This window comes from Gorilla gorilla, chromosome 2 (assembly GCF_029281585.2).
Source record: "Gorilla gorilla gorilla isolate KB3781 chromosome 2, NHGRI_mGorGor1-v2.1_pri, whole genome shotgun sequence".
Classification (NCBI taxonomy): Eukaryota; Metazoa; Chordata; class Mammalia; order Primates; family Hominidae; genus Gorilla; species Gorilla gorilla.
The window spans coordinates 169,691,984-169,714,048 of record NC_086017.1 but is presented as its reverse complement, the minus strand read 5'-3'; the positions used below and the strand labels follow the sequence as shown (position 1 = coordinate 169,714,048).

The 22,065-nt window shown below is 39.9% G+C and overlaps 1 protein-coding gene and 1 long non-coding RNA gene across 8 annotated transcripts in view; one reads left to right on the top strand and one right to left on the bottom strand.

The window, feature by feature from the left end:
* The window catches only part of MLF1 (myeloid leukemia factor 1), a 34,178-nt gene extending 22,075 nt beyond the window's left edge, over positions 1-12,103 (bottom strand). The window contains exon 1 of one of the 3 annotated variants that reach the window (XM_004037913.5): positions 11,874-12,103. In XM_004037913.5, coding sequence (XP_004037961.2) covers positions 11,874-11,920 — 47 coding nt within the window. In that variant the 5' untranslated portion in view covers positions 11,921-12,103. Of the gene's footprint in view, positions 1-10,318; positions 10,351-11,873 lie in introns of those variants that run through there. The other 2 variants (XM_055381909.2, XM_055381907.2) reach the window with 2 other exon arrangements.
* Positions 12,104-12,154: 51 nt separating this feature from the next.
* Positions 12,155-22,065, top strand: part of LOC101146601 (uncharacterized) — a 76,364-nt gene continuing 66,453 nt past the window's right edge. For 2 of the 5 annotated variants that reach the window (XR_008678222.2, XR_010132987.1), the window contains exons 1-3: positions 12,158-13,046; positions 15,170-15,266; positions 21,684-21,792. This is a non-coding gene — a long non-coding RNA (uncharacterized lncRNA). Of the gene's footprint in view, positions 13,047-13,548; positions 13,601-15,169; positions 15,267-21,683; positions 21,793-22,065 lie in introns of all 5 variants that reach the window. The other 3 variants (XR_010132988.1, XR_010132989.1, XR_008678224.2) reach the window with 3 other exon arrangements.

The window sequence follows — 22,065 nt, the reverse complement described above, 5'->3', positions numbered from 1 at the left end:
TCCCTGTGTCCTCACATTATCCTTTCTGTTGGTTCCTTTATTTCTGAGATTCCCTACAGCAAAATAGCACCTGGGGGCAATAATCTATCATCCAAAAAGGAAGTGAGGGGAAGTGGAGTGACTGCAAATTAAATTTTTCCCCTGTCATATACAGTCATTTTCAACTACTGCTTTAAACTAGCAACACAAAGGAGAAAAGAACATTTTGCTGCTGGAAATTACTGAGCAGACTTAAGGCCGGGATATACATTTGGGGGAAAGGGAAGGAGAAGAATATAAGAGGTAGACTGGCATTCAATCCATTAAATGTGTGTGTGCCTATTATTATTTGAACAAACTGTTATCTATCAGATCCATTAAGAATAAGAAAAATAAACGTGTTTATTTTACCTTAACTTATTCTCTGATGCTCTTGCTTTTTTTATGTACATCAGAGTTTCTGACTTGTATGATTTTCCTTCTCTCTGAAGAACTTCTTTTAACATTTCTTGCAAGGCAGGTCTACTGTCAACAAATTCACCAAATTTTTGTTTGTCTGAGACAGTCTATTTCTTCTTGACTTTTAAAGGATAATTTTGCAGGATACAGAATTCTAGGTCAGTGGGTTTTTTTCCTCTCAACACTTTATATATTTCATGCCATTCTCTTCTTGCTTGCATGGTCTCTGAAGACAAGTCAGATATAATTATTTTCTTTGCTCTTCTACAGGTTTTTATTCCCCCTCTAGCTTCTTTCAAGATTTCTTCTTTATCTTTGATTTTCTACAGTTTAAATATGACATGCCTAGGTTTAATTTTTTTTTTTTTTTTTTTTTGCATTTATTCTGCTTGGTGTTCTCTAAACTTCTGAGATCTGTGGTTTGGTGTATGACATTAATTTGGGGTAATTCTTAGTCTTCATTTCTTAAATATTGCTTCTGTTCCTTTGTACTCTGGTACTCCTATTACAGGTTATACCTTTCGTAGTTGCCCTACAGTTCTTGCCACAGTTCTTGGATATTATGGGTTTTTTTTTTTTCCGGTCTTTTTTCTCTTTGATTTTCAGTTTTGGAAGTTTCTACTGTCATATCCTCAAGCTCAGAGATTCTCTCCTAAGCTGTTCATAGTCCACTGATAAGCCCATAAAAGGAATCCTTCATTTCTCTTTTTTTTTTGACACAGAGTCTCCCTCTGTTGCCCAGGCTGGAGTGCAATGGCACGATCTCAGCTCACTGCAACCTCCACCTCCTGGGTTCAAGTGATTCTCCTGCCTCGGCCTCCCGAGTAGCTGGGATTACAGGCATGCACCACCACGCCCGGCTAATTTTTGTATTTTTAGTAGAGACGGGATTTTGCCATGTTGACCAGGCTGGTCTTGAACTCATGACCTCAGGTGATCCATCTGCCTTGGCCTCCCAAAGTGCTGGGATTACAGCCGAGAGCCACCACATGCCTGGCCTTCTGTTACAATGTTTTTAGTCTCTAGCATTTTATTTTATTTTTACAATTTCCATTTCTCTGCTTATATCTGTTCTGGCACGTTGTCTGCTTTTCCCATTAAAGCCCTTGGCACATTAATCGTAGTTTAAAAAAATTCCTGGTCTGATAATTCCAATATTCCTTGCTAGAAATACGGTTTGGATACTTGTTCAGTTTCTTCAAACTGTTTTTTTGCCTTTTAGTATGCCTCGTAATTTTTTGTTGAAAGTAGTACACATTTACTGGGTAAAGGGAACTGCAGTAAACAGACCTTTAGTAATGTAGTGATAAGGTGTTGGGGGAGGCAAAGTGTTCTGTAGTCATAAGATTAACTCACAGTCTTTGGCTTAGCCTAGCCTTGGGTTGTAAACTTCACCAGTGTGCCTTACTCCTCCCCTCCAGTGTGATAACATGGCTGGAGGAGCTGGAGTTGGGTATTTGCCTTCCCCCAGGCAGACTGGGCTTTGGTAAAAAAGTTTCTCTTGACTGCAGGCCTTGCTAAGAAAAACAGAATGCTCTGGCATATTTAATGGTTACTTTCCACCCCTCTCTTCTGCTGGAAGCATGAGAAGATTTTTTCCAATATTCACTGGGAGAACCTGGTAGAGCTCCTGGAGGTAAAACTCACAAAATTATGGGGGACCATGGAGTTTTTAACTCTGACACTTGTCCACTCTGAGTCTCCAGTAATTTGTCAACTACAGGTCAGGTTTTCCTACTACCCTCGCACTGGTTCCTGAAGAGGTTTCTGCACCAGTTAAGTTGTGATTCTCTCTATCTGCCTATCTCCAATTATGGGGGCAGAGATTTGCCCTGTGACCTCGATTCTCTGCTATATACAAGAAAAGTTGTTGTTTTCTCAGGTTGTTCAGTTTTTAATTTGTTATTAGCGTGAAGTGGTAACCTTAAGCTTCTTACATGGCATATTATTATCTTGAGACAGAGTTTCATTCTGTCAGCTGGAGTGCAGTGTGGCATGTTCATGGCTCACTGCAGCTTTGACCTCCTAAGCTCAATTGATCCTCCCACCTCAGCCTCCTTAGCTGGGACTATAGGTATGCACCACCATGCCTGGATAATTTTTTTTTGGTAGAGACAGGATTTTGCCATGTTGCTCAGGCTGGTCTCGAGCTCCTGGGCTCTGCCCGTTTCAGCATCTGAAAGTGCTGGGATTATAGGTGTGAGCAACCATGCCCAGCCACATACCAGATTCTTGTAGGATTTTTAGTATGAGTTTTTGTCTTGAGGGGCAAAGGAAATTTAAGACTACCATTCCTAGATTTCCTACCTGTTAAAAGTTTGAGAATCACTATTCTAGCAAAATTATATGCAACAAGCACTATAAAGAAGTTGTGACAATTTATAAATTAATTTTAATTTAAAATCTCAGTGTGTACAGATCAATAGTACACATGGAGCAGCTCATGTTTTAGCACACTAGAAGGCAGAAAGGGAGTCATTTTGTGTTTTCCAAAATCAGATTATGAAGAACAAAATTACTTTAAAATTAGTAATTCAAAATTTGGTATATGTATCACTCTACTTTTTTTTTCCACCTCACAAAATCTTTCTTTTTTTTTCCTTTTTTTTTTTTTTTTTAAGTTCCGGGGTACATGTGCAGGATGTGCAGGTTTGTTACATAGGTGAACATGTGCCATGGTGGTTTGCTACACCTATCAACCCATCACCTAGGTATTAAGTCCAGTATGCATTAGCCATTTTTCCTAATGCTCTCCCTCCTTCCACCCCACTCTACTTTTTATTTGAAGGTACAGAGTTTCAAGTAGTTCTAAAATGCACAAATGAGTTACCCATGGAACATTTTCTAACTCCTACCTCAAAAATCAGATTATTCCAAAGTATTTGTTATACCTTTGCAGTATGTTTGAAATATTTCATAATAAATGTAACTGCATGAGGTTAAAGGATTTCATACCATTTGATGTTTTAAAATAGGCATTTCAAAAGGAGGTCCTTTTGCTTACAGCTCCAAACTCACTGGACATTTACAGCTTAGAGTATGGTTAAAGTATGGAGACTAAAATGCTTGTTCCTATTAATATATACTTACTTAGGAAAACCAGTCAACTTTTCCTTTAGATATGTGGATGTGATTTGACTACAGTGAAGAAAAGTATTTCAAGAAATACTAAATTTGTTCTTTGAATAAGGGAGTGCTAAACAGCTATTACTTTTCTACAGAAACAAAATTTAGTAAAATTAATTTTTCTCATTGCATAATAATTGGGCTAAAAATTAATAAACAAAATACGGCTCATTTAAAATTTGCCCAGGTTTTTCTTTCTTTATATAGAAGTAGGGGAATATTTAAATGTTTATTTGAATATGTGTATGTTCAGCAAATGCTAAAAATTTTATTTTTTTGAGTGACATGAACAAATGACTGCCTGTTGGAAGATACATTAAACAAAAGTGAGCCTATAGTCTGGTGTTTGCAACTGTCTGAACCATTCAGGAAGAAATCTGGCTGAAACTTCTAGTGAGTTTAATTCATGTCTACCCAGAAAGGCAGCTGCTTGGAGATAAGGCTTTAATGTTTCTCTTGTCCAAGTTTGAATTCACTTTTATCAAAGCTAAAAAAATTCTATGGTAGCACACAGTTGTTTTAATATTTTTAAAATTAACCTAGGCTTTTTTTCTCAAATGAAAAATTTTAGCCCATTCATAAGGTTCTCTTTTGAAAATAAAATTTCATTCTTCTAGGAAAACAAATTGGAAATAGGAGGTTTTAAAAAGCTCATACTATACAAACTAGTCATTTCATGTACACAAAGAGTCTAAGGTAATAATTTGAAAATGTTGTTAAAGATTTATGTGAGAAATATGCTTTGTATGTTCATAGGATGCAATATTTTGCAGACTCTAAAGTCATGCTTTAGTGAATATCTAAAGACCAGGAAAACGTTCATGGTATATGTTGCAGAAAAGCATTGAATAATTAACCATAAAGTGTGGTCCGAATTTTGGAAAATAAAAATCCACATGTGGACATCTGAAACAAAATACATCAAAATAATGGGTTGTATTATTTCTGCTACCAAACTTTCTATACTTTTCAGATTTTCTATGAGGATGTATTTTCATTTAGGTCAAGAAAAATGTACTTTTACTCACCATGATGACTATATACCTCCTCTCTTAGAATTGCTCACACAAACCACAACCAAACTGAATAAACTTTGGTCTCAAACGTACTTTTTCTATTCTATATTATTTACCTTCAGCATATATCACAAGGCAGGAAAAATAAATTGTTGCCTACTTCCCCTTCAAAAGTGTTTATGTCTTAACTCTTAGATTGATTCCAGGTCACTTGGGAATGATTTCAACATAGTGTGTACGTGTGTGTGTGTGTGTATGTACGTAGGTATGTACATACATGTGTTTAAGGGCTGGTAATGTCTCCCTTTAGAATAATTTATTGTTTTTAAAACTCTCTCAAATACTTACGTACACACACACACACACACACACACACACACTTATTTTGCCTAAGTTACACTTCTTTTTCATCTATATAAGAATATTGATATTTGTGCTTCTAAGCAAAGAGCATTACCTATTACATAAGGTTCTCAGATAACTGACATGGCAGGCTCATTCATTAAGGGAAATTCCTCCCTTCCATTATACATGGTAGTGGCAAAAGCTTAGCCAGCAGATGGTTATGGTTCTCTTGATCATAAAGAAATGTTCCCTAGTTTCAATGAGGTAGACTGGTCTATAAGGAAAATAGACCAGAAGATCCATGTTTTGATACTAGAAATAATGCATGTAACATTCAAAGCAGGATCTTGAGGGCAGGAACCAAGACATCTAAAAATTTAAAAGAGAACCCACAGGGTTTGGCCTATAGTAGAAACTGAAGAAATATTTAAAGAATGAATTACATTTTTATTAAGCAATTCTATTTTTCCATTGTCTTGAAGTACAAAGTGTTGGTGTGGCAAAAGCCTTTGATATCAAAAAAATTGTGGAAATTATTATGCTCCCCTGATATTCTATAAATAGTTCACTCCTTTTTCATGGATATTTACAATATTAATTGGCACAAGTAGGAATTATCTTGTGGGTACACGCTACTGTATGGCATTTTTGACCCAGCAACCATGTCCTAGTCATGCTGTGTTCCTGGGCTCCTAATTCAGTGGTGTTTACCTCATGAACCAAAGAATGCCCCAAATGAATAGTATACCTTAGAAATCCTTTCAGCACAAGGCTTACAGTGTCTCATTCTTTCAAACATGATCTTATAATTTGCAAAGTTCATTTATAAGAAATTTATATATTAAAATATTCCTAAGAACAATTATACTAGGTAATTTCACAGTAGGTATTCAGGGTCTTAGAATAAAGTGGGATCTTGAAAATCAGTAACTTAAATTTTAGTTGAGTATTCTCAAGCTACTTTTATCAACTGTTTAGAATGAGAGGTATATGTGGCAGAATATTAACTAGAGCCAAGCTATGACAATTTGGCGAAGACTCTACCCCAGACTGTACGTCTGAACAAGTATTTAAGTAGTAACCTTGAATACTGTTTCCAAAAGCTTAACAAGGTGGTTTTATTTCCTTCAATGAGAACGTTTTCCATCAATAAAAAAGTTAACCCACATCTTGTACATAGAATACATTCACTTTGAACTCCATCAGTGGATAGGACAAAGCAATGTCCTTTAATAAATCCAACTACTTCCAAGTATAAAATAAATACAAATTTGTAAAAATTTTTAAAATAGAGATTATACATATAAGGAGATAGAAGAAGTAACATCCTGTGAATATATGCAGTACTTTAACCAAATACTGGTCATCAGATATATGATGCTCATATGGAGAGTTGAGAGGCTTAAAGAAGAGACAACAATAATTTATGATTAAAAATTAAGGTTGGCTGGGTGCGGTGGCTCATGCCTGTATCCCAGCACTTTAGGAGGCTGAGGCCAGCATATCACGAGATCAGGAGTTCGAGACCAGTTTGGCCAACATAGTGAAACCCGGTCTCTACTAAAAATACAAAAAATCAGCCGGGTGTGGTGGTGTGCGCCTGTAATCCCAGCTACTCAGGAGGCTGAGGCAGGAGAATCACTTGAACCTGGGAGGTAGAGGTTGCAGTGAGGCGAGATCACACCACTGCACTCCAGCCTAGGCAACAGTGCCAGACTCCGTCTCAAACAAAAAAAAAAAATTAAGGTTGACAGGTTTGCCAGCCTGCTTCTGAGCTTTCTATCTCCAATAGCTGGTAAGCGGTAACATAGTTATTATTCTTTGTAGACTTGCTCGATCAGAATTACATTTTTGTAGCTCAGAAGATTCACAGTTCCTGTTTCATATCAAATAGAAAATTCTGGGTCGTACTAGACATTTATAAACTTTCATACTACATAATCAATGTTTTTTAGGGTACAGGATGCCAAAACCATTTAACCTCAAAATCCTCTTGTCTATACATATGTACTTAACAATATGCATATTGTTAGCAAATACAGATGTGAGAGAAAGATAGTATTCTTGAGAGAACTGCATGCCAAGAAGTGCTAGCTTTTAACCTTTGTGTTTTTAATCAAGTAACAGATATTGTTTAAGAAGGTATATCTGAATATACTGTAATGTAAATTTTCAATGAAATAACTTCAGCCCTGAGACATAATGAGATACCAAAGTTTAAAAATCCCAAGTATGTAATAAAACACCAAATTTTAAAATATAACTTTTAACATTTCCTTTTACTTTTCTGAAGAAACATTTAAGATGCACTGTTATAATAAGGTAAACATTGAAACTGAATATATTTGAATTCAAAACTACAGATTTTAATTACTTTTTACTTAAATATTTTAAGCAATTAACAATTTAACCACAGCACCTTATCAGCATCGTAGTATCTAGTAATTCTATTTTTATATCAAAGAAGTATACATTTTTGTCCATTTTTGAATAATTAGTAAATCAGTAGCGTTTGCTTATATTGAATAACCTTGATTGTGAACAATATAAGCAACTCTAATGGACTATTTAGAAAATGGTAATGTTCTAATTAGAAAATACCAGTATCAACAATGTTATTTGTTGAATGCAAATGATAATTACTTTCAGCAATCAACTAAATACCAGATTGACTACAAGAAAGAGAATAAAGGACACCAACTCACCATTAAACAACATTTACTGACTCTATGACCCACCCACCACAATGTTAGCAACAGGGATAATATTTATATAAAAGAGAGTGGGCATGAGCTATGTGTTTCACATCTCTATGTTCCTAAGGTCAGTGGATGATTCATTAAGGAGTTTGTCACCTTTATGAATTCTTTATGTTTAACTTAAGAAATGGATACTCATTTTGTTTGGGGGTTGAGGTAAAACGGGTGGGTCAAATAGATTACCTGAAATAAACATAAACTCATATTCTTTTTCTCCCTTATCCCCAAAAGTGTGTTAAATATAATTCATTGTGGAGAAAAGAAATTGTTAAGTGTGAATCAATTTTATAAAATTAACTGTAATATGGTGATAATGAAAGATGGTAGTCTGTAAGCAGAGTTCTGGCCACTATTTTGTATATTTAAAAGGTCTATGCAAAAGCTTTGTGATGAATAAAGGAGACTAGGCTTAAAAAAAAGTTAACTGCAACAATTTTACCTTCAATTTTTATGATATGGCTCCTTGCATTTGAAAAAGGCTATAGATAGTGATAACTGAAAGAGTAACTGATGGTCCTTTTCATCCTAAGCACAGAGGAAGAGTTCTTCTGTATGCTTACTATTTGTAGTCTGTTACTATTTCTGACCCTGACTCTTGAATTCATTGCCTCTGCTCAGAATCACTCAAGAGTTTAAATTACACTTCTGCTAGACATTTTAAAGAACATATTATACTCATTACACATTCACAGTTAAGGATGGAATCCTTAACAATGAAGGATATAAAACAACTTTTGGTATAATCAAGGATATAATACAACTCGAAAATTGTCTATCATAATCTTCTTAGCTGTTACCAATTGTATGATGTCATATTTACATATGAATGACTTCAACACCTCAAAAACAAATAATGGATTTGTAGTACTGTGATTCTCTTGAAAGCCAGAGCTTATGTAATACAAAATAATAAAATTATGGATTTTACAAAATAATATTCTCTGGCTAAATATTCTTTTTTTTTTTTTTTGAGACAGTGTTTCACTCTTGTTGCCCAGGTTGGAGTGCAATGGCGCAATCTTGGCTCACTGCAACCTCCACCTCCTGGGTTCAAGTGATTCTCCTGTCTCAGCCTCCCAAGTAGTTGGGAGTATACGTATGTGTCACCATGCCTGGCTAATTTTGTATTTTTTTTTTTTTTTTTTTTTTTTTTTAGTACAGATGGGGTTTCACCATGTTGGTCAGGCTGGTCTCCAACTCCTGACCTCTGGTGATCCACCCACCTCGGCCTCCCAAAGTGCTGGAATTACAAGCGTGAGCCACCAAGCCTCGCCTCTGGCTTTCAAAAGAGAGAATCACAATAATACAAAAATTTAAACCTGTTAAAATAACACTGTCCATATCCCAACAGCTCCTAAACATATTAACTAAAATGGCATAATAAATTTGCCTGAGTTCATGTATGCCTTAATAAATAACCTTCAGAAAAAAATTTTAATCATTTTATTTTTCTATATTAATCATTTCACTTCCCACTGTTATCTTTTTATTAATGTTATTTTGCTTTAAATTAGTACTAACACATTTAAGTCAATCATTTATTTAAACAACAACATTGGCTAGGTGCAGTGGCGCATGCCTGTAATCCCAGCATTTGGGGAGGCCGAGGGAGGCAGATCACTTAAGCTCAAGAGTTTGAGACCAGTCTGGGTAACACGGCGAAACCTCCTCTCTACAAAAAAAAATTAGCAGGGTGTGGTGGCTCCCTCCTGTGGACCCAGTTACTTGTGAAGCTGAGGCAGGAGGATCGCTTGAGCCTGGGAGGCAGAGGCTGCAGTGAGCCGAGAGCAAGCCACTGCACTCTAGCCTGGGCAACACAGTGAGACCCTGTCTCAAACAAACAAACACAGACGCACAACACACCCCCCACAGATATTGTTTGAAAAATATGTGCAATAAACTCTTATTTTAAGACCTTTTTAAAAAATGCTCTCCAAATTGCAAACCTAGAAAATTTAAGGGATCAAAATAAACTAGACTTGAAATCAAAATTCAAACTGGCAAAAAACACTTGGGCTAAAAAGTATTACAAATTTCCCCTCTTAGGGATACAACTAGACTATGTCAATGTGTTTGTAACAATGGCCAAAGTTAGAATTAAGGAAAAAAAATCCCACAACTCAAAAATAAATACTAGTGAAACCAATTTCTGGATGCCTTCTTCCTAGGGCATCACATTACTTCACTGTGAACCTTCAAAGGCAACGAATGGCACTTGCTTACCTGAGGTGTTAAATACACACCTCGCCCCCCCGCCGCCCTCCCCCCGCCCCGCCCCATCAGCTTCCCTGTCCTATTTCTAGTTTTGACAGAAAGCGGAGTCCCTTCACAAACAAGGTTAGCTCTGTAACAAAGCGAGTAAAGGAAACAGCGCACTTGGCATGGCAACTTCCAACAACTTCGAAGAGAAAGCACAACTCTCCAACTTTGTCGTGCTCTCATTGACACATTCCCCACTCACATGGAAAATGCTGTTTTAAAAACTTCCCCTTTTCAATGAACTGTCATGCTATAAAATATTACCTGCTCCTATTTGGAATTTAAAGAGGAGCTATAAAATATTCCCTGCTCCCATTTGCAATTATGTGAACATAATTCTCACCATAAGTTTCACCGAGATGGTAGTTATGTTACCTGCAAAGCCCTTGAAGCTGCAAAGGCCAACTCTGCACACAGGAAGCCATGACGGGCACCCAAAGTCCGGCCAAATGGAGAGCAGCAGGCACCCCGGGAGTGTGAGGGAGGGCCTTCTTTCCACCTCATGCAGCCAAATTCTCCTCCCCTACCTGGGGCCCTCAACTCTCTACCTCACGTCCTCAACCCTCCTCCCGCGACCTCACGTCCCCAAACCCTCCTCCCCCCACCGCACGCCATCAACTCTCCTCTGTCCACCTCACACCCTCAACCCTCCTACCCCCACACCTCATGCCCCTAAACCCTCTTCCCCACACCTCACGCCCCCACACCCTCCTCCCTCCACCTCACGCCCCAACCCTCCCTCCTCCCACTACCTCTCACCCTCAAACCTCTTCCCCCTACCTCACGCCCTCAACCCTCCTCCCACATCATGCTCTCAAACCCTTCCCACCAACTCACGCCCTCAACCCTTCTCCCCAACCCTCCTCCCACACCTCATGCCCCCAAATCCTCCTCAGCCCCTAAATCCTCCTCCATCCACCTCACACCCTCAACCCTCTTACCCCCGCCTCACGCTCCCAAACCATCCCCACCAACTCATGCCCTCAACCCTCCCCTGCACTTCATACTCCCAAACCCTCCCCACCAACTCACGCACTCAACCCTCGTCCCTGCACTTCAAGCTCTTAACTCTCCCCTGCACCTCATGCTCCCAAACCGTCCCCCCACCTCACGCCCTCAACCCTCCTCCCCCCACCTCTTGGTCCAAAACCCTCCTTCCCCTCACCTCACACCCTCAACCCTCCCCCACACCTCATGCTCCCAAATCCTCCTCCCACCTCACGTCCTCAACCCTCCTCCTACACCTCACACCTTCAACTCTCCCCCACACCTCATGCTCCCAAACCCTCCCCCCACCTCACGCCCTCAACCCTCCTCCAAACGCCTCACGCCCCCAAATCCTCCTTCGTCCATCTCACACCCTCAACCCTCCCCCCTCCACCTTACTCCCCCAAACCCTCCTCCTCCCACCTCACGCTCCCAAACCCTCCCCCCACCTCACGCTTTCAAACCCTCCCCCCACCTCACGCTTTCAAACCCTTCCCCTCACCTCACGCCCTCAACCCTCCTCCCTCCCACCTCATGCTCCCAAACCCTTCCCTCACCTCACGCCCTCAACCTCCTCTCCCCACCTCATGCCCTCAATTCTCCTCCCCCCACCTCCCGGCCTCAACTCTCCTCCCCCCACCTCCCGGCCTTAACTCTCCTCCCCACACCTCACGCCCCCAAACTTCCCTCCGCCTACCTCACGCGTCCAAACCCTCCTCTCTCCACCTCATGCGCCCAAATCCGTCTCTTCCCTCTCTCACACACCCCTAAATCCTCCTCTCTCTTCCCTCCCAGGCCTCCAAATCCTCGTCTCCTTCAAACCGCCTCCAGAGTTACCCCGAATTCTCTCTCGCTCTCTAAAACTCGCTCTTTTCCCTTAAAATAGCTCCCCTCGATTCCTTAATTCCCGCGCGACCCCGGACTCCTGGCTCCCGTAACTCACGAGAAGAAGGGGTCATCCTCAAAACTGCTGTTCAGCATCCTGAACATTCTGGCTCTGTCTTGGGCGGCGGCAGCCGCGGACAGATTGGAAAAACGATGTTAACTCGCCGCGGCCGCGACCTGAGCCAGCCTCCAGTACGGACGACGCCTCACTCGCCGCGGCGCAGGCGGTGCCCGCCGGGAAAGGAGGTGCGTGACACCGAGCTGCTTTCCCATTGGACGTTGCTCTGTGACGTTACCAGGACGAGGCGGGGAGCAATGCGCCGCTGCCCTGGCAACCGCAATCAACACAGTGGAGCGAGAAGTCTGGCCTTGTGCCGGCCGGGCAGCTTTTCGCCGAGGCTCCCGTGGGATGGGATAGCTTGTTCTCTGGGCTGCAGGAACCAAAACATTAGACCACCCTTTCTGTGACCTTGGGCATGCCGCCCTCGGTTCCGAGCCGCAAGTCTTTCTTTCGGGGAAAATGAAAAGGGGTCAAGATTTGGACCAGATGACACCCAATGTCCCATTCAACGGTCGCATTCTGTCATCCACAGGAATTAGTCCTGTATCCGAAACATTCTCTGGTAGTCAAAAGCTGTGAGCAAATAATAAGAAAAAAATGTGCAAAACGTTTTTTAGTACAGTTAGCAAATAGTGTACTCAGTTGTTGAAGGAAATGGGATGAAGCCTATCAGATTTCAACAAACTTATTTACCTCTTGAGAAAGCTGCTCTCTTTTCGGTTGTCCTTCTGTGTCTCTCTTTCGAAGATCAAGTCTCACCGCGATGCTGATATGTTTTTAACACTTCTCCAGCATTTCTTAACCTAACAGCAGGTTTCAGGCACAGGCCTGCAGCAAGCAGCCATATCCAACTAAAATTCCACTACTATATGTTTTTATTTGCATTACATTTATCAGGGAGCTTTCTATTTATGGCAAGGAAACTGATTTTAAATTTAAGTCAGTGCTATACATCAAGAGCTAGATTTTGCATTTTTAAGTGAAAAAGTAAGCTATCAAATAGAACAGGTGGAATTTGGATATGGTGGGGCGGGGGGGTAGGCAGAGCAGGGGAGAGGAACATCGTGATAGTGGTACTCAAATAACTAAGTTTTAGAAAACACTATCACGGGGCCTTTCAGGAGCCTGGAGACGGAGGGGAAGACAGAAGAGAGATTAAGGAGAAGAATGGTAAGAGTATAAGAAAAGAGAAAATACATCTTGCATGTCCACCCTTAATTCAGTGAGCTCCCCAGCTTCTCTACGTGGCTGTCTTGCAGAGATAAAGGGGCGTCCATAGCTCGTCAGGGCCCCCTGGGATCAGGCCAGAGGGGTGGCACTTTGCCAGCATGAAGAAGTGTGCAAGCCCTGATTTGGAGGTGACAGGAGTAGTCAGGGGTTATTTTGAGAGCTGGAAATTTAATCCTTTGGATCTTTTACTCCCCATCCCCCCTTTTTAGCCAAGTTATCTGGCAGCTTCTTTCCCCTGAGACTGGTGGCATGGGGTAGGGCAGACTTCACAGCCCAAGATGAGATGGCACAGTCCATCCAGGAAAGAGGATATTTTCTTTTCCTCTGGACTCAGAATAAAGCTCAGAGAACATATACACAAAATTTCTAAAATTTCTAAATAAATTTCAAGGCAAACAAAATTGTTTTACAAGACCTTAAATTGTTTTTCTCTTTAAAATAGTACAAGCACAAGATGTGAAGGAGGCCACACTTAAAAAAAAACTTGAAATGGAGTAAGTTATGTGATAAAAGATGGTGTTAAAATAGTTCTGGATTAAGGTCAAGTAAATCTGTAATGTTACCCTCTAGTTTCTGTGGGAACTTTTTTAGAATCACATTGTTATAAAAGCTTTAGTCCAGGCACAGGTTAGTCAGGGAATTAGCTGAACCTTGTGAAAGCAGTTTGGATCTAATGACAAATGCAAAAAAAAAAAAAAAAAGGGAGGGCAGAGCAGAGTTGGCACTGAAGAGACCTTGACATCATTTTCAGAACTGATGGGTAAGAGGTGGAAATGAAAGAAAGCGTGGGTCAGGAGAGAATGAATACTCCAGCATGGGAGGAATAGAGATGCAGAACAGGACTGAGAGGAGAGGGTCCTGGACTTGGCTGTAAATATAATCATAATAGCTAATATTTATTTAATGTGTGCCAGGCACTGTTGTAGGCACTCCATATGCATTACCTCATTGAATCCTCATTAGCAGTTTTATGGAGTAGAGATGGCTTTTATCCCCATGTATAGATGATGCATTCAAGACACAGAGAAGCTGAATAAATTGCCAAGGTTCACACAGCTAGTAATTGAACTGAGCTGGGTACCTGGAGCTTTCCTCTGTGAGTGCTGGTTATATGGTATGTGAGTGATGAGTCATACTTAAAGATGCAGGATGAAAGCGGGTAATCATTTTTCAAAATCATGCTGACAAGCTAAATGGACCCAAACTAAAAAGTACAAAATTCAGTGGGAATATATTCACATCACATAAATTCAATTCTACAAATATTTATTGAGTGACTACCCAGTGTTGGGGACTGATCTACAACCTTAGGCATCATTGAACAAAACGGACAAAAATCTCTGCCTTCCTGGAGTTTATGTTCTTGTAAGGACAGACTCAAAATAAACAAAATAGAAAATAGTATATTGTAAGGTGATAAGTGTTAGGGAGAAAAGCTGATCAGGGTAAGGAGTATGGAGAGGTGCAATTATAAATAGCAAGTTTTGTGTACGCCTCACTAAGGGGAATTTGAGCAAAAACCCACAGGAAGGAAGTGGATGTCTAGTGGAAAATCATTCCAGGGCAGTGCTAAAGTAGCATTTGCCTGGTGTATACAATGTACAGTTCTACTCATATGCCTTAAAAAACTCACCTTCCGAGTGAGGAATGAGATGAGCCAAGTAAACTGAAAATTGCCTAATAGGATAATAGCTCTCATTTACACTTCATATATTCCAAGCATTGCACTAAGTGCTTCACATATGTTTTCTCATTTAACTTTTACAGCAACCATGTCTAATATTATGTTTATCCCTATATTACATAAAAAAAGCTGGGACCCAGATAAATTTGATAATTAAATTTTGATAATTGATTTGAAAGTTGATAATTTGATTAAATTTTGATGATTGAAATTTGATGTCACTCAATTCAAACCCAGATTTGTCTTACCCCAAAGCCTGTATCCTCACCACCATCCATACTTTGCCTCCCTATTTTAAAAATTAACTATTTATGGAGCAAATATTTGCAGTAAACACTTTTACATCTATAATCTGTAACTACACTCCACTGTTGCTTAGGTTTCATTTGGAAGGACACTGACTAAGGAAAAACAGAGAAAAGGATGAAACCCAAGCCAACTCTGCAACTCTATTAAAAACACCAAGACTTCAATATGTAAGTGATTTCGTGTTTCTTTCATTAATTTATCAAATACTTATTAAGGACTAGTAATATCCCAGACATTATTCTAGACACTGAGGTTACAAAACTCCCTGGCCTTTCGGAACTTACATCCTAGTGGACAACTCTTTCCCCAGCTAATTTTACAAATACTGTTACAGCACCTCAGAATTTTCATAATGTTTCTGAAGACATTATCTCAAGTGCCCAAAAGAAAATAAACAGGCTCTTGAGTGCTGAACTTTTAACTTAATTACAACTTTCCAGAGCCATGAGTATTAGGCCATTACAAACACCTTTACCACAATTAAGCTCAATGTGTCTAGGCTTTCGTTGTCCTAATCCCTTTGTCTTAAACAGTGCACAGAGGTCCTCTAAGAATGAGATGCCATAGCGAACTCACAAGGGGTTATGGGACAAATTTTGAGAGAAACTTGGCATGTGTTAGACATTGTTCAATGCGCTAGTTTAGGGCAGTTCACATATTTCAATATTAGATTGCACTACATTGTTTTAGATGATGTCATATCATTGGAAAGGTAGGTTTCTGAAAGTTACTATGATGAAAATGAAGTACCTGTCAATGTGGAACAGGAAAGATTGGTGGCAACATTCAGTCTGTTTCTAAAGTTTGAAAAATTATGCTGTGCTAGGCGGGCACCCATCTGTTAGTATGATTATCTAAGAATTATACAAAAATATGTTTCTTTCAATTTGTGTGCATTATTTTTTAAAGGTACTGAGTTTTTAGGTCAGAAATATGCTGTTTGTATCTAAATTATACAATAACGGACCTATTCAGTATTTCTTTAAACCTAGGGGGCACAATGAAAAAATTACTGAGGAACTAAGGGCTCATGAACTAAGATAGTTTGGGGACCTCTGTCTAACCCCACAATCTTTCTTCAAATTAAAAAGAAATGCAAAATACCATGCATTCATTTTCTAAAAAATATGTTTCATTTGATTTTTCATGTTTATCTTCTTTCCAGTCAGCTGACTTACCAGTCCTCTAACAGTTTTGCTTTATATCTTTTTGAAAGATGGGAAAATGGTGCACAGCGATTAAGTGACCTGTAAGAGCATAGATCCCAAGGTCTTCAAACTCCCAGTAGGGCTGCCTCTAGTCCATAATGGCATCTTTGCTCGAATTAGAAAAAGTGCCTCCCTCTCATGATACTTCCATTAATGAGAAATTTGTCTTAATAAATAGACAAGGCTGTAATGTATATGATTTGACTGGTGCTCGCTTAGGTGTTGTATACATGTCCATGGCAGCGCTGTTCCTAATCTTGAATTCTTTCCGCTACATAGGAGTTAACTGAGTGCCAAGCTTCATCCCCAAACTCCCAAACTCATGTGCAAGAAATGTAATTTTATTTTCCTACAATCAACCTTAATTTATCTTCTGGGCTTACATTCCACTGGGAGTCACTCCCATTTCCTCTTCCAGGGAGACAATGCCAAGGTGTAGTTCATTGCTAGCCATGCTGCATTCGTGAAGTCATCTTTATTGCCCTCACTGGGTAGGGCCAAGGGTACTAAACATCTCACTATGTGTGGCACGATCTGGCACAATGAATCGTCCTTCCCTAAATACCAATAGCAGTCCTCTCCTTTTAAGAAATACACTCTCTAGAGCAAATATTTCCTCCAGTGAAGTAAAAATTTAAAGAAGAATTGAGTTAACAAAGGAAAAAAGTTGTATTTTAAAGTTGTATTTACTTTTACAGCTTTTATCTGTAGATGTGTATGCCTATGACTAGTGGTTTATTTTGCACAAATTATAATTGAGGCATATTTTATTTTGAAAACTATTGAGTAAATACCACTTTTGGGGGGGGGGTTGGTAACAAGAGATTGGCTTTAGTGAAAAGATGCTAGAGGCAAGAAGCTGGGGCTCTGGGCCCTGGAGTTGGGTCCTAGAATTCAGGTGGTAGTGAGGGTGTATGTAAGCAGAGGAATGTTCTGTTTCAGTGATGGATGGGCAGAGTGGGTGAGGATGACAGAAAAATCTGGAGAGGAAGTCAAGATCCGCTATTGGGTCAGGGCTGAGCCAAAGATTATAGTGTTTAATAAGCATAAGCAAAAGTTTTGGCCTTTCCCTCATTTCTTTGATGTACATCTTTGAGGCTTGGATACTTAGGGATGTATTTCATAATCTTTTAAAAATAATCCTTTACTTTCTTTTTTTTTTTGAGGTGGAGTCTCGCTGTGTCACCTAGGCTGGAGTGCAGTGGCGCGATCTCGGCTCACTGCAAGCTCTGCCTCCCGGGTTCCCTGCCTCAGCCTCCCGAGTAGCTGGGACTACAGGCGCCCGCCACCGTGCCCGCCTAACTTTTTTTGTATTTTTTGGTAGAGACGGGGTTTCATCGTGTTAGCCAGGATGGTCTCGATTTCCTGACCTCGTGATCCGCCCGCCTTGGCCTCCCAAAGTGCTGGGATTACAGGCGTGAGCCACCGCGCCCGGCCTAATCCTTTACTTTCTACCATAAAGACACATACACATGTATGTTCATTGCAGCACTATTTATAGTAGCAAAAACATGGAATCAACCTAAATACCCATAAACGATGGACTAGATAAAGAAAATTTGGTACATATACACAATGGAATACTACACAGCCATAAAAAAGAATGAGATGACGTCCTTTGCAGCAACATGAATCCAGCTGGAGGTCATTATCCTAAGGTGATTAATGCAGGAAGAGAAAATCAAATGCTGCATGTTCTCACTTATAAGTGGGAGCTAAACATGAAATAAACGTGGACACAAGAGAACAATAGACACTGGGACCCACTTGAGGTGGGAAGGTGGAAGGAGGGTGAGGATTGAAACACTACCTACTGGATACTATGCTTATTACCTGGGAGATAAAATAATTTGTACAACAAACCCCTGTGACACACAATTTATCCATGTAACAAACATGTACCCCACGAACATAAAATAAAAGTTGAAAAGAATAAATGAAATAAAATAATGATTTAGATAAGTGCTAATTTCTATTCAGTAATAGTTCCTGTTTAAAAAGTATCTACTGGGCTGAGCGTGGTGGCTCACGCCTATAGTCCCAGCACTTTGGGAGGCCGAGTTGGGCAGATCACAAGGTCAGGAGTTCGAGACTAGCCTGGCCAACAATAGGGTGAAACCCCGTCTCTACTAAAAATACAAAAATTAGCCGAGTATGGTGGCGCATGCCTGTAGTCCCAGCTACTTGGGAGGCTGAGGAAGAAGAATCGCTTGAACCTGCGAGGTGGAGGTTGCAGTGAGCCGAGATCATGTCACTGCACTCCAGCCTGGGCTACAGAGCAAGACTCCATCGCAAAAAAAAACAAAAAAAAAAAACGAGAAACAAAGTATCTACCAAGAGTTTTGTAAACTTTTATCCCAACTAATTCTCTCAATAATGCTATGAGGGAGGCATTATTTACATTTTGTGTGTGCGAACACAGAGATTCAGGTAGGGGAAATGATTTTTAGCTTGCAAGGTTCAACTATAAATGGTCTTCTAGCTGGTGAGTGGTTTAATGTGAATTCTGATCCAGACCTGACCGTTTTGAAGGCCGTTCCCTTCTCACTGCACCCATAGCCAACTTTCATGGTAACGAAAAAGGACTTGATGGTGTGGAATTACATAAATGTAAAGCTTCTGGGAGTATCCAAACTTAGGTTGTTTGGTTTAAGTACATAAAGAAGTTTTTCAATTTTCCTGAAAAACAAAACAAACAACACTGAAACTATCATTCAATGAATAAAATAAAGGCTGTTACTCTAAAGACAAATAATTGGAATGGCAGTGTCAAATACAAATATACCAATTTTTTTTGGTGACAAAACTCCAACTTTCCACACGGCCCGTAATGGATTCATGTGCAGTTGATGAATGAAAGTCCACATCCAAAGCTTGCTTAGTCTTTACAATTTACGTTTTAAATTGAGGTATAACTTAAACATGGTAAAGTCTACTAAACTTCAATGTATAGCTCAACAGCTTTTTACATATGTGCAAACCTATGTAAACAACACCCAGTTGAAGATATAAAGCATTTCCAATACTCAAGAAAATTCCCTTGTGTCCCTTTCCCATCCATGTCCCTCTAGGGTAACCACTATTCTGAGATTTGTTTCTTTCACTTAACATTATGTCTGCAAAATCATCCTTGTCATTGCTGTCATTGCATGTAGCAGCAGTTTATTCTTTTTCTTTGTTGTATTCTAGCATATGAATTTGCCACAAGTAATTTACCCGTCTACTGTTGATGGATTTTTTGATTGTTCTTTTTTTTGGCTTAAAAAATAAGGCACTATGATCATGCTTGTGTTTTTCCTGATTAAGTTTTAAAAATCAACTTACATTCAGCTATTCTTGAATCTTTATTGTCATTAAAATTCTGAAACTTTTTTCTACAGACAATAATTTTATAAGAAAGATTTTTCTATTGAGTCAACACCTTGATAGTTGCTACTGTCTTAGAAACACTTCTTTTAAAAAATAAAAAGTCTTAGAATTATAGAGCCTAAAACAAGTTGAATAGTAGAAAGCACTCTTCAGAAAATACTGTTGAGGTCATCTGTTCTCAGGAACATTTTAATGTGGCTATCTAGAGTGTTATTTTTAAATCCTTGATAAGATTTGAAGAGAGTTCACACTGTAGTTTGGAGGCCCCACTGCCAAGGCAATCAATTGAAGTCTGTCCAGAGGACAAGTAAATTATTTTGGAAAACATTAAGGACCTGGAATGCCTTCATCTGTTTGTCATATGCTTAGATGTCTTTACTATTTGAAATGGTAGGAATAATCATAGAAGAATTGTTTTTAATTTCAAGAAGCTAGAAAGGACACAATAGTCATTATAAGGCCATGTAAGTTTTAATGCCATTTGTGATATATATTCTGGGGTAACAAGGTAAAGGGGAGCTAGGGAATTGAGAATGAGTGGCTCCAACCTATACCTGATTTCCTCCCAATTCATATCTCCCAAAGACCTAGAAATTCCCCTGGGAAACAGCCTCCAGGAAGGCTCACACTGCTGAATGGCACTGGCAGCCTGTTGGGAGAAATAAGACAGCCAAGGCCAGAGGTTGTCGGGCGGGGACAGGGTGGGGGTGGGGCGGGGTGGAGAATGTTGGGGTCTGCTGTAGGTTGTTAATAATAAAAGCTAAAACCTATGTACTAGGCACATTAATTCACATGTTTTTTTTTTCTTCAACTCCTACTTTAAGTTCCAGGGTACATGTGCAGGATGTGCAGGTTTGTTAAATAGGTAAACGTGTGCCATGGTGGCCTGCTGCACAAATCAACCCACCACCTAGGTATTAAGCCCAGCATCCATTAGCTATTCTTCCTGATGCTCTCCCTCCCCTCGCCCCAGGTGTGTTGTTGCCCCCAACATGTCCATGTGTTGTTATCGTTCAGCTCCCACTTATAAGTGAGAACATGTGTTGTCTGTTTTCCTGTTCCTGCAATTCACAACAGTTTTATTACTATTTTACATAAGCAAACACAGGTTTTAGAGAATTAACTAATTTGCAAAAGGCTGTATTGCCGGAAAGTGGAAGAACTGGGATTGGAACTCACGCTGTCTGACTGTAGAATCTGGGCTCTTAATCCCTGAGTATAACCTCAGCTGGCCCCACTCACTGCCTAACACACAGGAGACTAGCTGTCTTCTTTACCTCCAGTTGAGGGTAGGGCTTTACCTAGAGTTGGAGTCAAAAACACGAACACCAATAGGGATCAGACAAGTAAAAATGTGAGGCAAGCGAACTAGGTAAGATGATAAGGAGAATAAGAATTAATAATAATAATAATGCCAGGCACAGTGGCTCACACCTATAATCCCAGCACTTTGGGAGGCCGAGGCAGGCAGATCACCTGAGGTTGGGAGTTTGAGACCAGCGTGACCAAAATGGAGAAACCCCATCTCTACTGAAGATTAAAAACAAAACAAAACAAAAAAAAAAAAAAACAACTAGCTGGACATGGTGGTGCATGCCTGTAATCCCAGCTACTTGGGAGACTGAGGCAGGAGAATCGCTTGAACCCGGGAGGTGGAGGTTGCAGTGAGCTGAGATCACACCATTGCACTCCAGCCTGGGCAACAAGAGCGAAACTCCATCTCAAACAAACAGACAAACAAACAAACAAACAAACAAACAAAAAAAGAGTTAATAATAATAATAATAAAAACTAACATTTGTTGAGTTTCTACTGTGTGCCAAGCACTGCTCTAAGTGCTTTACAAATTTTAACTCCCTTAATCCCCCAGGTGATCTAATGAGATAAACACTATAAGTATGCCCATTGTGTATAAGAGGATGATACAGGTCAGAGAAGAAAAACTGCTTGCTCAAGGTCACACAGCCAGAGGACCCCAGCTCTTATCACTGTGCTGTATATTCACAGGAACCTGGCATGGTGGGCACAGTCGGGCACTGCAGGCGGCTTGCCTCCAGCAGAAGGAATACTGCTACTCAGCTCTAGATGATTGCCCTGAAGAAATTCATGCCCACTGGTAATATGGAATTATATATGAAATCTAATTTTTTAAAGTTAACAATTAATTAAAAAGAAAATAGCAGGCCAAACAAATCTTTGGGTGAACCTGGCCCATAGGCTGCAAGCCTATGATCTAGTTAGAGTGAGTTTTCATGGCATGAAAGAGACACATGATCCTGGTAACATTCACATACTGCCTTTTGAATGTAACTCAAAACTATGTTGATGGCAGGTCTTGTGTTGTGAGAGCTGAGAAGCAAAGCGCCCTGACTCCTAGCAGTAGGCCTTT